The sequence below is a fragment of the Vombatus ursinus genome, unplaced genomic scaffold (assembly GCF_900497805.2).
Source record: "Vombatus ursinus unplaced genomic scaffold, bare-nosed wombat genome assembly UNPS02014830.1, whole genome shotgun sequence".
NCBI lineage: Eukaryota > Metazoa > Chordata > Mammalia > Diprotodontia > Vombatidae > Vombatus > Vombatus ursinus.
The window spans coordinates 26,718,612-26,735,554 of record NW_020954608.1 but is presented as its reverse complement, the minus strand read 5'-3'; the positions used below and the strand labels follow the sequence as shown (position 1 = coordinate 26,735,554).

Below are 16,943 nucleotides of genomic sequence, written 5' to 3'. Positions count from 1 at the left end.
ATAGCTTAGCATTAATGTGATCCCTGAAGGAACTACCTGACTCAATGGAGTAAAGCATTCATTAATGTAAATTAAATCTTGATAACACATTGAAATAAATACTAGCAGGACTTTACAACCCATGAAATTTAATTTAAAGTAGGGGAATGAATATTTCCTGTTCCATTTGGATTATGTGATTGAAAGCAGCTCTGTCAACTATTCATCTTTCCGAGGAGAAATCACACACTACCCTTCCATTTGCCTATGTATTCTGATCTTATTTACAGCAAGGAAGTTAAACATTGGTATGGTTCACTTTTTTCAGCAGTGGTCAACTTGTTGGTTGTTACCTGAAGATTTTAAATTTAGAGTAGCAATAGTGAATGTTTATAAAAGGTCTAAAAACTTACTATTATTCTATTATTAAAACATTATATCTCCCACATGAATGAATTAATGGTGGTTCTTAACTTAGAAATGTTGTGTTTTCAGTTACAGAAGTATGTAGTTTTAACCTTGTTAGATACTTTCCTATAGAAATGAGTTATACCCCAAAAACCTATTTAACTCATGTTTCTTACATATATGACCTATAACTACTATAGAATCTAGTCACCTTGTATTACATGCATTTTCTTTTTTGAGGGAATATATTCTGAATTTCAGCCTGGGGTATGACCCCACCAAGTCGAGTGGGATGGGAGAACAAAGTAGTCACTCCTTAGGGAGTGGAGCTTTGTTTTATCTCTATCTCCAGCTCCTGCAGAAACATGATATCAAAGTACTCTGCTATATCATACAGAGGTTGTGCTGGGAGGGCACAAGTGCTGGAGGGCTCTATGAGGCTAAAGGCTTTGAGTACAGGCCTGGTTCAGTCTGCAGCTAGAGGAATACCACGAACAGTTCGAAGATAAGCATAATGAGTAGGTTGACCAGCAGATCAATTCCTTGGCCACGGCAAATCGTGAAACAAAAATATAAAGTAGCCCTCTGTTCTGTGTTTGCCCCTGCTAGCTTCTCAATGGAAATTGCAGGGTGATGGAAAAGAGGACAAAAGATGCTGAAAATAAGTTTTTAGTCCTTTTATAAACATTAACTATTGCTACTCTAAATTTAAAATCTTCATGTAACAACCAACAAGTTGAAGAAAGTGAACCATACCAATGTTAATCTCCTTGCTATAAAAGAGATCAGAACACATGGGGAAGAAGTTGCAGGTAAATGGAAGGGGAGTGTGTGATTTCTCCTTGGAAAGACAAATAATTGGCAGAGTTGCTTTCAATCACATAACCCAAATGACAGCAAACATCATTTCACAAGACACTTTGGCCATCCTACCTTGTAGGGCTCATTATTGGCTTAAGAATAAAAAGTGTCACTTTAAGATTCGACCGTTTACGTACTAACTTAGGTTTGTGCAAACCATGGACAACGCTCTATGCAGCGTTTCTGAGAAGGCATCACTGAGGACTGCACAGGATGAGAAAACAAGACTGGGTTTCTGATCTGCATAGCTGGAGGGATCCCAGCTCCCTTCAAGTACTTAAGTATACCTCCTCAGTGCAAGGCACTTGATAAACGTTGAATCCAAAGAACAGGATTCGAACTAGTGGGAGGTGGGGGGAGGGAAGTCTGGGTAAATGAAGACAGCAGAGGGAATTATGAGGACTAAGAAATAACCACAAGATGCAATTTACCTTCCCCATCTCTCTCATTCTGCTGGTGAGACCTACGATGATGTTAGGATTCAAGGAACTATATTTAGAGGCAGTTAAAGAGATGGGGACAGACCATATCAACAAAAGCGGGGACAGTGACAGAGGCTCTTCCTGACCTTCCCTGCCCCCCAGTGACTGACTAGCACTGGGGCAAGATAAGAAGTGGGGATTGCCTCTTGTGTGAGAGGTGGCTGAGGGCATAAGGTGTTGGCAGCAGCTTAAGTGGACTGTGGATTGCCTGTATTCCCAGAAGAGAGCCTTCCTAAGAAAATAAGCTCCATTTACCTATTAAGTAAAACTTGCATTAACTGAACATTCAGTCAAGTGTACAATTAAGGAAGAATCACTATGAGCAACAGCCTGCTAATTCTGTTTTCATTTAACAGGTGGCATTTACAGAGCATCTACTGTGTGCCAAGCACTTACAAATTTTAGCAGTTGCTCCATTTTACAGTTGAGAAAACTGAGGCAAAAAGAGGCTAAGTGATTTGCCCAGGATCACACCATTAGTAAATGTTTGAGGCTAGAATGAATGTGGGTCTTCCTTATTCCAGGCTCAGTCCTCTAGCTACTGTGCAACTAGCTGCCAAGGGAAACTGACTTGTAAGTATAAAATCTTGTTAAGTTGTCTCTAAAGCTTTGGCGATGCTAATAGAAATGACTTTTTTTTCCTGTATGTGTATGTCTCAATAAATTTTACTGATACTTTTTTTTTTTACATCACATTAATTTCTGGATATACTGCTCCAGCTTCATGAATCCCTCCCCCTCCCTACCATCACACAGAACCAGAACTGAATTATAATATTGTTAAACATATATAGAACACCTCTACTTAGCCTAAGGATAACCAACTGAAACTTAAGCATTTAGCTTGTGAAGTTGTTACTGGGACAAGCTGAGCTTATGACAGCTGTTACACAACAATTTTCAAGCTACGAGGCAAAAGAGGCAAGCATTATGGATATGTTTTCCCATCCTGTAAAAAGGAAGAGGTGACATCTGATGGTACCCATGTCCATTCAATCTGGTTTCTGGCAGCCCAGGCATAAATCCACCTCAAGGTTTTCCTTAGAGAAATAGTAAGAGTTTGCAAGTTAGATCCCTGTGCACACCACCTAGCCACAGTAGAGATCAGCTTCTAAAGGCTGTGTGGCTCCAGGGCTATTTCAGAAAAGAAGGAAAGACATCTTTTAAAAAGCAAGCTGCCTCTGTTTCGTAAGACAGCTGACTTAACATCCCCTGTTTAATAGCTTCATACACAAGCAGATATTTTTTTTCTTTTTAGCAAATGTAAAAATCAAAGGCTTGCTTTCAAGTCATTCAGACTAAATTCTTCTCTCCTAATGTTATTTATGTCACATTACCACTGGTTGAAGAAAACCTGTAGTAGCTATAACATACAACAGGAACACAACTACCTAAAAGATCTATATGATATTCTCATATGCTTAGGTAGCTAGGTGGTGAAATAGACACAGTACTGGACTGGAGTCAGGGAGACGTGAGTTCAAATCTAGCCATAGACACTTCCGAGTTGTATGCCCTTGGGAAAGTCACTTAACTTGTTTGCCTCAGTTTCTTCATCTGTAAAATTAGGATCATAATAGCACCTACCGTGGGGTTGTTGTGAGGATCAAATGTAATAATATCTGAAAAGTGCTTAGCACAATGCCTGGAACATAGGAGGCACTATATAAACGCTAGTTATTATTATCATCAATTTAGGGAGCAAAAGTCCAAATCATATTCGACTTGTCACCATCTGTGAAACTAGAAAGGATTAGGAGAGACACAGGATTAAGAAAATAATAGTTTAAAATTAAAACCAGCAATTTCCCAGGCTGGGAAATTTTAATATTTTCATGAAGAAAGTTATCATTTAACAAATGCTTTTAGGGTAGCAATTACTTCTAGTTATCTCCACCCAAAAGTATGCCACTTTGGGGTATCCGACAAGTACCTAGTGTAGGTACTTTTACTCTTAAGAGCTTTCTCACCTCAGTAACATAAGCACTGGCTAAAGCAGATGGAGAATCCTCTTCTTGCTTGAGGCCTGTGACGGAGATTTCTTCTTCTGTTCTGACCATCATACTATCTATTAGTTCAGCGCTATTCTGGTCACTAAACTTGGAGTCACAAGCATCACTGAACGATGATCTTTCATTGGTCAGTTTAGGCTGATGGATTTCATCTGAAAAAGTGTCTGCTTCGAGTGTATCTGGAGGGTCAGTCAAATCATCTGATCGAAGGTCAGTATCCACTGTGAGTTCTGCCTGGGATATGGAAGAAGTGATATCCTCAGTGGCAACTGTCCGAATGATGACACTTGGCGTGTGACATTGTACAGTGACATTGTCATTTGTGTTCAGCAAATGTTCTGGCTATTAAAAAAATAAACCAAAAGTCAGGAACAAAATATGAATAACTACTGAACTCTATGCTAGAGTAAACAAACTTCATCTACAGGATCTACAGGTAGTCCTTTACTTATATGAATGATATATCAATGATCCATATTTGATGCACCATAGATACTTGGGCATCCAAAATGTACCGCCTGAGGGAAGCGAGGCACTCCAAATGCTTGTCCCTTTGGTTTTCCTCCCACTGGCCATCCTCAACACCTCCCCCCCACCCCAAGTCTGAGTCCTTACAATTGGTGTGGCACTCTTAAGTGCCCACTGAAGGGAGGTGCCTCTCCTTAGATGATTATGGGATGTGTTCCTGGTGCTTCTAGTTGAAACAAAAATCGTTTTCTGCTCTTCTCATACCCTTTCTCCAGCTTTTTATTTTTAGAGATTCAACTTGGATGAAAATGACTCTCTAATCTGTATATCAAGCCCTTATGTTCCTTAGGAGCACCAATACTATATGTCCAACTAGCTGCTCAATATTTCTATTTGAAATATCCTACAACTAACTCAAACTCAAAATATCTAATATTGAACTCATAATCTTCGGCCCCTCTCCTCTCTATTGTGGTCAATGGCACCACCAGCCTCGCAGTTCCAAAACCTTGGAATCATCTTTTACTCTACCCCTATCCTCCTGGCTTCATCATCTCCAAATGGTCATGAGATCCTAAGAGTTTCTTCCTTCACAGGACTTCTCCCATGTTCCTTCCTCTTTTCTTCCCACAATCACAGCCTTGGCTCAAGCCCTTTTCACATCATACTATACTTCTTCCTTGCTTCAATTCTCTTCTTCCATTCTGCACACCAATGCCCTATTAATCTTCCTGAAAAAATCACTTTATGTCACCCCCTTGCTAAACAAAACAAAAAAACAAACAAAAAAAACCACCCTCTAATGGCTCACATTTTAATAAGTCTAAACTCTTTAGGTCTGATGTTCAAGGTCTTTTACAATTTGATAATATTCTGTTTTGTTTTGTTTTTTAAATATTACTTTCCATTACTTGCCTAAAAAACTCTCTGGTCCAGCCACACTGATTTATTTACTGTTCCTGGAATATACTTTACATTGTTGTATCTGAAATACTTCCTTTTCTTCACCCATCCAAACACTATTCAAGCTTGAAGAGCCAACTAAAACCCTTCTTCCATGAACCTTCTCTGATCACTAGTGCTCAGTGATTTCTTCCTCCTCTGAATTGGCAATTAATTGTGTAAAATCTGATAATATATTATCTGTTATTTAGATACTTTATTGTTATTTAACTTTTCACATATTTAGCATATAGCTGCCTTATACTTAAGACATCTATGAGGTTTAATTTGTTGAAATAAATGCATTTTCCCACAAAACAATGTTATTAAAGATGACTGTATAAGAAGGCAGACACTAAGATGACATGTATACCATTCTAGCTGTAAAAGATGTCTAATCAGAAACAGTATGACCTTCAGTGAAAGCAAAGCATAAGATAACTCACATGTGGTACTGATATCATGAAATATTCAATGATTGAGGGGAAGGTCTTTGGGACACTGGGTAGATCTTGTGTGGAAGATTTATGTAAGGACGTGGACAAGAACTGTGTAGGATTGTGATCTGCACCAGCAGAGAGAGTACTCGTAGTGTTAGACCCTGGGATTTACTGAAGCACGTTCTATGATAGAAGTGTCAGACTCAAGTCTTGTGGGCCACATATGGCCCTCAATACTCTGCAATGTGGCTGGAACCAGGCTAACATGTAATCAGGAAATATTTAACAAAATAAATAAAAATACAATAAAACACAGATAATGTTAATTTGTGGTTTTCTAAGTTAATGAGGCCTGCAGGGATTCATTTCTACCTTAAGTCTGAGATTACACTCTTCTTTGGTACTATATTAATATTTTAGCGGAACTCTATTATGGGTTAAATAGACTTGGTAATCTATTAGTATAATGTATAAGTATTTCAATGGGAAATGATCTTGAATTCCAAACAGCTTATTTTGGAGCAAGCTTTTGGAATGCAACCTGTTTATAAGATGTAAACTATCTGCTGACCTTTCGTAGAACTCAATGAGTTCCATTCTTTCTAAATAAATCTGAAAACTCAAGGTGTCTGCCTTCTTAAGCGTTTTATGAGTACTACATACAGATAAGGCATGTACAATGATCTGCTCTGGTGAAGCAGGTGCAGCAGTGGTTGTCAAAGTCACAGTGGGACTGGCAGTCAGTGTTAAAGGAAGGCCTTGGCTTGAGCTTGTCTGGAGCAAGTAGGTGCCTGGAGTTCCAGTGGGCTGTAAATGGAAAGACTAAAGGAAGAAGAAAAATACAAATAAACAAAGAATTGTCCAATTACTGATTAACTCAGCTTTGAAAATTATCCAGGACTGAAAAAAAAGTAGTTTACCAAGAACACAGCCATATTCCTTCCAAAAGATATATCAAGAGTAAAGATGAACGGTCCCAGTATTCTTACTTAACTGACAAATGGCATTACTCATGCTGGCATAATGGTTTAGCTACTTTCCTATATCTGTCTCTTAGGTGCAGTATACTCCCATCTCCTTGGATTGAGTCTTGTTGATTGACTTTTCTCTTCCATTGCTACTGGGGCACAGTAATATTGGGGCTGTGCTATCAATACTGAGTCACTGAAATCTGCATATCTTCAATCATCTCATAATGACATGACCTGTGTTACATAAATCTGTTCCTTGGTTTAGCAGTACAAAAGCCTAGATCAAAGTTTTTTTAGTATAAGCGTTTTAAAAGGAGGGGGCATACCACCTTGAGGACATTAATTTCTCTTAGCAGAAATCTCACCAGTTTTATTGGTGAGAAAAATGAGGTATATAGATAGTTGCTTTGTCCAAGGAATTGTACTGCCTCCCTCCTGAAATAACAAGGTCCTATCTATTTTGATTTCACAACAAAGGGATTAAAAAAAATTATTTTTGTGCACCTAAAAATTTCCCTTCTTTACATTTGTATATAGGGTTTTCTGTAATGGCTGCAGTACAGAGGCTAACATGGGATACAAAAGTTTTGAGAGTTCTACTTCTGGTATCAAATTGAATGATTTCCCCTGAATTATGATGCTTGACATACAGATAAGAGAGGGCACTGTTAACTATTAAGTAACATAAATTAATACTTTCTTTCAAATATAAGGTATAAGACATAGACAAAGCAGTACCTTATTAAATAAAATGTTACCTTCCCACCAGTTCCTTACTCATTTATCCATAAATGGGGCAACAGGTAGATACTGGGAAAGAAAAATTGTGTGGAATCATCTTCTGGGTGGTGATATTCATCACTTGATAGTGCTTGTCATAGATAATTCTCCTGCCTTCATCACAACTAATAAATTTTCAGATGATAAAAAGCATGGTACATATTTTTTTTGGTACATCTTTTACTTAAAGAAATATTAATAAATCAATGACAAATTCCTATCTGAATATTTTGTATTAGACCAGAACTACATACTGAGATGAAGTGAGTAATACTCCCTGGCTCATCTATAAAAAATCAATTTAGCAAGACCACAGGTATGCTATCCTAAATTGGCCTGTGTCCTCTTACACTGTCACACTTGATTCCAGCTTCTGTAGAAAAGTATTTATTTGCTCATGTGAGCTGATGAAATGGACTGCTGATATTGTAAAGAAAAATGGATAAATGGCTGGCAAAACGAAAGACAAAGTTTAAAAAAACTGTAATTTCTGAGAGGGCGACAAATAAAGGAAGGCATATTTCCAAGGACTCTACATAAATGTAGTGACAGTTCCAGAGAGGCTACCATCTTTTGTCCAAGTTCATACAGTTAATTATAATAACAGAACTGGGACTAGAACCCAGGTCTCCAAATCTAGTGCTTTCTACACTTAATAATAAACATGCAACGCAACATAATGAAATAACAATTATTTACCTAGGGGGACATGACAAAAAGAAGCATCCTTGAGGAAAAAACCCAAGAAGAAACACAAGAGAAAGTGCAGCCCCTGCCCCCCTTACTTTTAAAAGTTTCTTTTAGAGTAGTCAAGGTACTTTGCACACACACTCCTGAAAGCACATTAATGTTCTAGTTGTACCAACTTATTCTTACTGTGCTGTACCAGACGGTAGAAAAAACTAGGTCTGGGGTCTCTACCCTGCCCCCAGTAACTAGCTGTGACTTTGGGTTCTTAGCTTCCTTCTCTTTAAAATGAAGGTATTCAACTTGAGCCCTTCCAGTTCTAGCATACTCTGATTCTAGTGTTCTCCTTTATTGCCAAGAAGCAAAGAGAGGTATTTTATTTGCTACCACTTTATTATTCTTATTAGTCAATGCTTTGAATTTCCCAATGAAGAGTAATTTAATGAGTCACAGTACATTTTATTTTTAATAGGGTGTTATCAAAACAAGGATAAAGCACAGATATTACTTACTGGAAGAATCTCAAATGTCTGTAGTGTACCACTGTTTAGTGTTATGGTCTCAGAGTCGACAGTAGCAGCAGGGGATTCTGTTGAAGCTATGATAAAAGCAAAAAGGGGGAAAAATTCACATGTAGATAGTTAAGTACTAGGATTATTCAATGAAGAGGTACACAGGGTGAAATACCATTGACTTCTGTAGTGGAGATAGAAGAAATCTAATAGATGGATTTTACAGAATCTCAGAATTGGAAAAACCTCAGAACTCAACTTGTTTAATGTGTATCTGAACGAGAATTTCTTTTTAAAACATACTAAATACAAATGGTCACCAAGGATTTACTTAAAGATCTCCACTGGGGGAAGGACGGATGAGGACAGGGATGGGAGAGAGACAACCTACTGCTTCCTAAGGCAACCTCGTCCAAGTTTGGAGAGCTCTGTTTTGAAGTGTATCCTTATGATTGTAACAATGATAAACATTTATATAACATTTTAAGATTTGTAAAGTCCTTTACATCATTTAACAAGCATTTATCAAGTGCTTATCTTGTCTGATCTTCACAGCAACCCTGTGAAGTAGCTTGGACTACTACCCCATTTTATAGATGACGAAACCAAGGCTCAGAAAGGTTCAGTGACATCACAGTAAATATACGAGACATGATTCAAAGCTCCAGGTTTCTGGATTGAAAGCTCAAAACTCTATCCATTGTGCCACTAGTTGTGCTGCTCATCAACGCTGAATCTGGCCCTCTGCAATTTCCATCTCGATCCTCATTTTACCTTCTGGAGCAAAGCAGAATAAATCTAACACGTTCTTTACATGAGAGTCTTTCATATACTTAAGATAGCTATCAGATTCTGGCTACCCTGCTCTGCCCCAGGGCCAATCTTTTCTTCTCTATATTAAACATCCCTAGTTTTTACAACTGAGTTAGCCAGCTGGTACAATGTTCCAGTATTTCTTAAGGTAAAGGTAAACAGGTAACTATGGAAGAGTGTTAAGGTATCCTAAAAGTGACAGGATGATTCCATTCTCTGTTGATTAAGAATGATTACATAATCAATACCATTATCTAGGCATTGCAAAATCCACAAAAGATATGGTTTAATTTCAGAAGGGGGCTACATGTAGTCCAGATTCAGATGCAATTAAAAACTGGTTTGAAATGGATTTTCTATATATTGTTTCCTGTCGGGTTAAGTCTACAATATTTTATCTTTACTAGAACTATGGGTCAGGCCACAGAACTCTGAGAGGAATAGGATCTATCTATCTATCTATCTATCTTTTATATAAACTACATAAATCACTTAATATAAGTACATTTATATAAAACAAAAGAAAAAATTTATATGTGTACATATGAATGATGCATACACATATATAAGAGAAATATACTCAGGTTAAATGATTTATGTAGTCTTAAAAATCAAACTTTATTACCAACCCCAGTCAAATAATCTCAAGGTATAGTTAAATGAAAGTTTGTAGTCAGTCAACATGTATTTATCTTAGTACCTACCACGTGCCAGACACTGTGTAAAGGGCTGAGGATACAAAGAAAGGCAAAAAGACAGTCCCACTCCCCAAGAAGTTCAGTCAAATAGAAAAATAACATGCAAACCACTAAGCATAAGCAAGATATAAACAGGATGAAGTGGGGATAGCAGAGGGAAGGTAAGCAATAAGAGGAATTAGGAAAAGGTGAAATCTTGAAGGATATCAATTATTTCCAGCAGCTCTATCCAACACAATGGAGATGTAGGGCCTCAGGCAAGGACTCACTATACATATTTGCAATCTTAAATGCTTCTCTTATCAAACTAAGCTATTGATTGTATCTCTGACTCCTCTTGAGAAGAACTACACATAAACATTTTGAGTAGTACTAGAAAATGTAAAAAAGATAAAGTTTGTATTTAGAGGAGATATTATGAACTTCTCCTGCTTTTACCAAGGTTACAAAATATTTAGTATGATATTTTACAACCAAAAAACTCTGCTACTGAGACACACGGTGTTTGGGTAGTATTTATAAAAATCCCTGATGTCTTCTTCAGTGTCATTCTGGTCTTCCAGCATCCTACTTGCCACCAAAATTAACCCTCAGTTTTTCTGGGCAGCAGCTGTTCTAGTTGTTTCATATTTCCAGCTAGGGTTAGGGCAAAAAGCCAGGAGCTAGGGAGAGAAATATTTCCTGCTGTTTCTACTGATGGGCAGGCAGAAGCAAGTAGCAGCAATTCACAATTGCCTTGGGATTGACAGCAGGATGTGTGATTTCACGGGTACAGAGAACTCGTGGGTGAAGAAACTCTTCCTACCAGAGCAGGCTGGCATCTTTTCTCTACTTTGTAATCTCAGAGTCGCCTGGTTGGTTGCTGTCCTTTGTTCTTGTAGAGGACCAAAATGACATCACTGTGCTAGAGTCTAATTTCAGTGTGTCCAACTGGCTGATCAGACCAATATGAGCTCGGAATGTTCTGAGTCTCAGACAGTTGCCTAGAGCATCACTAGCAGAAGTGACTTGTCTACAACTATACAGCCAGTATACCAGAGGTGACACTGGAACCCAGGTCTTCCTGGCTCCCAGGCTGGCTCTCTTTCCATTATGCCACAGACTCTCCCAAGATTAACATGTATAAGGCTAAAAACCTCTAACGTATTCTGTTGGACACACGTTTGCCTCTCCCACCCCTTAATGATACTAACAGGTTCAACTTTATGAAGATATGATGTGATTAGCATATTCTCATTTTAACATGAAGCTCAAGCATCACCTCCTACATAAGCACCCTCTTCATCTCCCCAGTCACCAGTTCTCCACCCACCAAATTACTTTGAATTTATTTTGTATATACACTTTGTATATATTATATACATATTGTCTCCTCTAAGAGAATGTAAGCTCCCTGCAGGCAGGAGTTTCTTTTTGGTCACTGTAGCCCCAGTACCTGGCATATGGTTTAAGTGCTTAATCAATCCTTTTTTCTTTTTTTTGTGAGGCAATTGGGATTAAGTAACCTGCCCAGAGTCACACAGCTAGGAAGTATTATGTGTCTGAGGCCAGATTTCAACTCAGGTCCTCCTGACACCAGGGCCAGTGCTCTATCTACTGTGCCACCTAGCTGTCCCTTAATCAATTCTTATTGACTGGTTGACATTGGTTGACATGGAGAATTAAGTGCTTATGCACATGAAAAGGTGGAGTCCGTAGCATAGGTTGTTACCCCGCCTGCCATGATTATTAGCACGCTGGCTGATGACAAGGCCCCTGACCATAGGTCACTCTGTGCTTCAGGCCCTCATTTGTCAAAAAGGATGAACACCAATCGCTTCACCTACCTCATGGTTCTATCATGAGGATAAGAGAAGCAAAAATGCTTTGTAAAAATAAAACAAATCTGCAAATAAAAGGCATTGTTATTTTATTACTACATAAAAAAGCAGATAGAAAAAATATCAATAACTACCCAACCCACATTCCAACTTTCTCATCTTTAGTAGAATGATTTGTATATTTAACTAAGTGTATCCTTAAGAAAGGAACAGTCAGGCTTCTGCGAACAATTTTCTACATCAGATCACAACTTAATAAGACACAAAATTGATGGAAAGGAGCCCAAGAACCTGCTGTGCTCACTGTGTGTTGATTACAAAAGAACATTCCGCATTCCCTGTCATCTCTGCCTCTTAGAAATCCCTAGTTTCCTTTAAAGCTTAGCTGAAATGCCACCTCCTAGGAATCCTGACTCCCTTGCTGCTGTGAATGCTTCTTCTCCCAAACTTATCTCCTATTTATTTTGTGCATATATATACTTACATGTGTTGTCTCTTTGAATAGAATGTAAAATTCTTTTGGGGTTAAGTGACTTGTCCAGAGTCACACAGCTAGTGAGTGTTATGTGTCTAAGGCCAGATTTGAACTCAGGTCCTCCTGACTCCAGGGTCGGTGCTCTATCCACTGTGCCATCTAGCTGCCCCAGAATGTAAGATTCTTGAGGGTAGGGACTGTTTTATTTTTGGCTCTGAATCCTCATTGTGTAGCACAGTGCTGGGCATATATAGCTGGTACTTAATAAATGCTTGTTGAATGACCAACAGAGGAAATGACAACTTTAAAAGCCTTCCTCTAACAAGCAGCTTCTTATGCATATATTATGAGATCATATAGTATTTTGATAAACAAAATCACAGGGATAACTGTTTAAGGGCCTCTGATTCTTATGACAAACGAGGCATTAAAAAAGAGAGACATAATGACTACACCAAAGGTATTTTCCAGTGTCACAGGAAATGTTATGCATAGGATCCAAATGGAAGAGTGATTCCCTAGAGATGGTGAGATCCTTCAGATTATATCGTGTTGATTATATCAACCTCATAGGGGTACTTCAAAGATATCCAGAAACTCTCAAAAAAAGCCAGCATAACAGTTTACACAGGAAAAAGCAAATGGATAAAAAAATATCTATTGCCCAATCTAAGACAAGCAGTTGGATGGGCAGCCCACTGCATCAGTCCATAAAAACACAGTAACAATAATAGTAGCTAACACTTGGTAGCTAACATACTATGTGCCAGGCGCTGCACTAAGTGCTTTATAATTATTATCTCTTTTGATCCTCACAACAACCCTGTGAGGCAGGTGCTATTATGACCCCCCATTTTACAGATGAGGAAATCAAGGCAAACAGAGGTTAAGTGACTTGCCCAGGGTTTACATAGCTAGTTAAGTGTCTTTGGCAGGATTTAAACTCAGGTTTTCCTGCCTCCAGGCCCGGTGTTTACCACTGTACCATCTAACTGTCCCAATCCAAGATCCATTTATCTTGGATAACTCCAGCTGACTGATAAAGAACAGGCCCCAGAATTGAAGAACAGGAAAAGAATGGGTTAGATTGCATTTCACTGCACAGAAACTGTTGCAACCCTTTCAATAATCGCAAACCACTCCCATCTTTTTAAAATTTTTTTTTTAATTTTTAGGCAATTGGGTCACACAGCTAGTACGTGTGTCAAGTGTTTCATCTGAGGTTGGATTTGAACTCAGGTCCTCCAGACTCAAAGGCCGGTGCCCTATCCACTGCACCCCCTAGCTGCCCCCACTCCCATCTTTTTAATGCCAATGTTCTCGCGTCATGCCATATTGTTAAAAACCTTAGAACACAACTAACGTCAAAGAATCAAAGTTTGAGGTTACTTACCCAAAGGGCAACAGAGAGATAAAAGATGGGTGTAAGTACGTTGAAGCATATTTCTAATAATGACCTACCTATATGTAAGAGGGGGCATACATCTAGGAAATGCATGATTGGAAAAGCAAGTACAATAGTCATGTAATCAAAGTAGGAAATAACAGGGCAGCTCAAATCCAACTCAGAGAATGTTAGCAGGTCTAGAAGAAGGCCTCCAGCACTCTGAGCAGATCCTCTGGAAAGGCTATATGGGAGAACATGGAAAAAAATTATAAACTGTAAGGTCCTTGAGGGCAGGAACTGGGCCTTAAATGTCTTTTGGTTCCATGCATTGCCTTGTATGGTGTTTGTGTAGGACAAGCGCTCAACAAATATTTGATGAATTGTACTAAAGAAATTCTTTGGTTCCCAATTACACAAAGTCACAAGCAAGTAGTGGGGATACTACCAGGGACAAAGATGACTCCAAAACCCACCATTCTGCATCTGTATAAACATTTTTCCAAGTACTTTCAAAAATATAATTTCATTTTATTTTCACTGACCTATGAGGTAAATAGGGCAGGTAGTATTATTTCCACTGAACAAATATGGAAATTGAAGTACAGAGAAATTAAGTGACTTGTCCAATGTTACAACTAGTTAGTGATAGAACAAGAAAGAGAACCTAAATCTCCTAAGTTAGAACTTAGCATTCTGCTTTTTATTTAATATTTAAAAAAACACCAGCAACACATAAGAAGAACTGAATTTTAGGATCCCATTTTCTTCTTCTTTAAAAAAAAAAAGCATGTCCTAATGACAGAAAGAAAGACATGAAAGCACAGCATACCCTAGGTCTTGACAAAAAAATTCCCATCTGTACAAGTATTGCTCAGTTCCCATATGTTTGAAAGAATCAGAGTACGAAAGGACCTTAGAAGTCCACAGGCCACCTAATTCCTGAAAAGGAATTCCCTCGAGGACATTCCTAAGAAGAGCTCATGAAGAGACTTCACTTGAAGCCCTCCCGGGGAGGGAGAATCTAAGTCCCTCCCTAAGAAGCCCATTCCTCTTTTGCACTTCACTGAACACAGTCTACAAAAGAGGCTACGGACCTCTAAGGACCATGAAACACTAACAGATAAAAGCATAAAAACTGGTTCCTTGGCTTAAAAGAATGCTCTCAAGTTATCTCTGGAGGAAAATGTTTACTCCCCTCTTCCAATCTACCACAATTTGTGGATTTTTGTTGAGCTTCTACCCAAAGGAATAGTAACACTAACTGCACTTCCTTGCCAGATTTAATCTGCACAAAGTCATTTATTAACTAAACTAAGTCTGCAGTTACACAGAATGCATATTTGGGCTTCAGGAAAGTGTCTGTTACGAGGGCAAGTGGTATGAGACCTTGCCTCATGCTTCACTGAAAAAAGGGGCCATCCATGGGAAGCTCCCTCTCCTCCCCAATTCCACACTTCATATCCTAGTGTTACCCACCTCGGCCCTTGTCCTTTACCCCAGTTTCAGGGGATACAGTGGCCCTTCTTGTCAATGACATCTCTTCTTGTACCATTAATTACAGCCCTTCCCATCTCCTCCAGAAACTTACAATTATCTCCTCTCTCTCCCTAATTTTCAACTTCTGTTTATCTGCTGGCTCCTTCTGTGCTGCCTACAAACCTCCCCCATCCTTAAAACTTACACTTCTATGTTTATATATTTCATATATATACTTATATATTACATACGTATATATACTTATATATTTCTCTTCCCTTTCAAAGCCAACCTCCTAGAAAAGCTAACCTATACTTGATGTCTCCATTTTCTTACATCCTGTTTCTTAAACTCCTGCAAACTAACTGACATTCTCACCACCTGATTGAAATTGCTCTCTCCAAAGTCACCAATGATCTTTGGACATCAATGAGCAATGAATCTTGTAGACAAGGACAAGACATTGAAGAACTTAATGCTATGCTATTAGATATGTTTTCAATATTGAAGTTCAGTCTAATTATGCTATTTAATGATAACAGATGTACATACTTCATCCTAGTCTCCATCACATCACATCAGCTCCCATACATTTATTCACCATTTTTATGCAAACACTTCTCAAGTCTATGTTACTAACTCTCACCTTTCTCCTGAGCTTCCGTCCTGCATCTCCAGCTTCCAGTTTGACATCATCTTGGGGATATCCCATTTGACATTATAATGCAACATGTCCGGAAGAAAATTCATTATTTTCCTTCCTAAACCGTCCCCATTTGTATCACCAAGGTCTAGCACAGTGTCTACCATACAGCAGACGTGGAATAAATGCTCACTGGCTGATCGCTATTAAAATTCCTTATTTCCTGTCATAAGAAAACCTTTCTAGTGTCTAGATCATTTTGAGCATTTACATACTAAATAACTGACTTAAAAAAACAAAACCAAACCTTAATGCCTTTAAATGATGAGACTTCTGACAATGACTCTCTATAAATTTCCCAAAGTACTCAGAGTCATTTCTTGACTCATTTAGATTTTGATAACTCAAAAGGTAGCATAGAGTGCTGGACCCAGCTAGAGTCTGGAGAGAAATAGGCCTGAATCCTGCCCCAACAATTCCTAGTTGTGGGACCATGGGGGACTCACTTAACTTCTCTAAGCCCCAGTTTCCTCATCCGTAAAATGGGGATACAAATATCTACTACCAGTACCTACCTCTCTGAGTTGACATGAAGATCAAATGGGATAATGCATATAAAGGTCTTTACAGACCTCAGGGCCCTATGTCAGCTATTATTATTAATAGTACTATTAAATCACAAAGTGCATGCACTTACAAACATGGGTGATCTGGACAGGAATCTGCAAAGCTGTCATGGGACTTGGAGAGATGCCCGTATTCTCCTCCAAGCGGGCAACTCGGATCTGAACATGCTGAACGCCTGAATTGGCATTAGTGTTTGGAACTCCGGGGCCTGATTTGTTCTCCGAAAGTGTTGGGTTGTTTTTTTGGTTCTCGTGCAACTGTTTAAGACCTTTTATCAAGACTGAAGGGAGATGGGTAGACAAAAAGAACATTGATTCGCCGACATCACCATCTAAGTAGCAAGGGAGGTGGGAGGAAGGGATGAGGTGAGGAGGGAAAGTATTTGGAATAAATAGTTTGTTCACTGGATGTCAAATAGTACACATACAATAATGAAACATTTGAAAAACCACATTTGCTGAC

At 38.6% G+C, this 16,943-nt stretch overlaps 1 protein-coding gene across 6 annotated transcripts in view; it reads right to left on the bottom strand.

Annotated features, from left to right (window-relative positions):
• The window catches only part of DMTF1 (cyclin D binding myb like transcription factor 1), a 58,130-nt gene that overhangs the window by 2,528 nt on the left and 38,659 nt on the right, over positions 1 to 16,943 (bottom strand). For 4 of the 6 annotated variants that reach the window (XM_027838565.1, XM_027838568.1, XM_027838563.1 and 1 more), the window contains 4 exons: positions 16,552 to 16,812; positions 8,543 to 8,628; positions 6,256 to 6,414; positions 3,701 to 4,084 (listed from right to left, as the gene is read on the bottom strand). In XM_027838565.1, the coding sequence (XP_027694366.1) occupies positions 3,701 to 4,084; positions 6,256 to 6,414; positions 8,543 to 8,628; positions 16,552 to 16,812 (890 nt within the window). The remainder of the gene's footprint in view (positions 1 to 3,700; positions 4,085 to 6,255; positions 6,415 to 8,542; positions 8,629 to 16,551; positions 16,813 to 16,943) is intronic. The other 2 variants (XM_027838564.1, XM_027838566.1) reach the window with 2 other exon arrangements.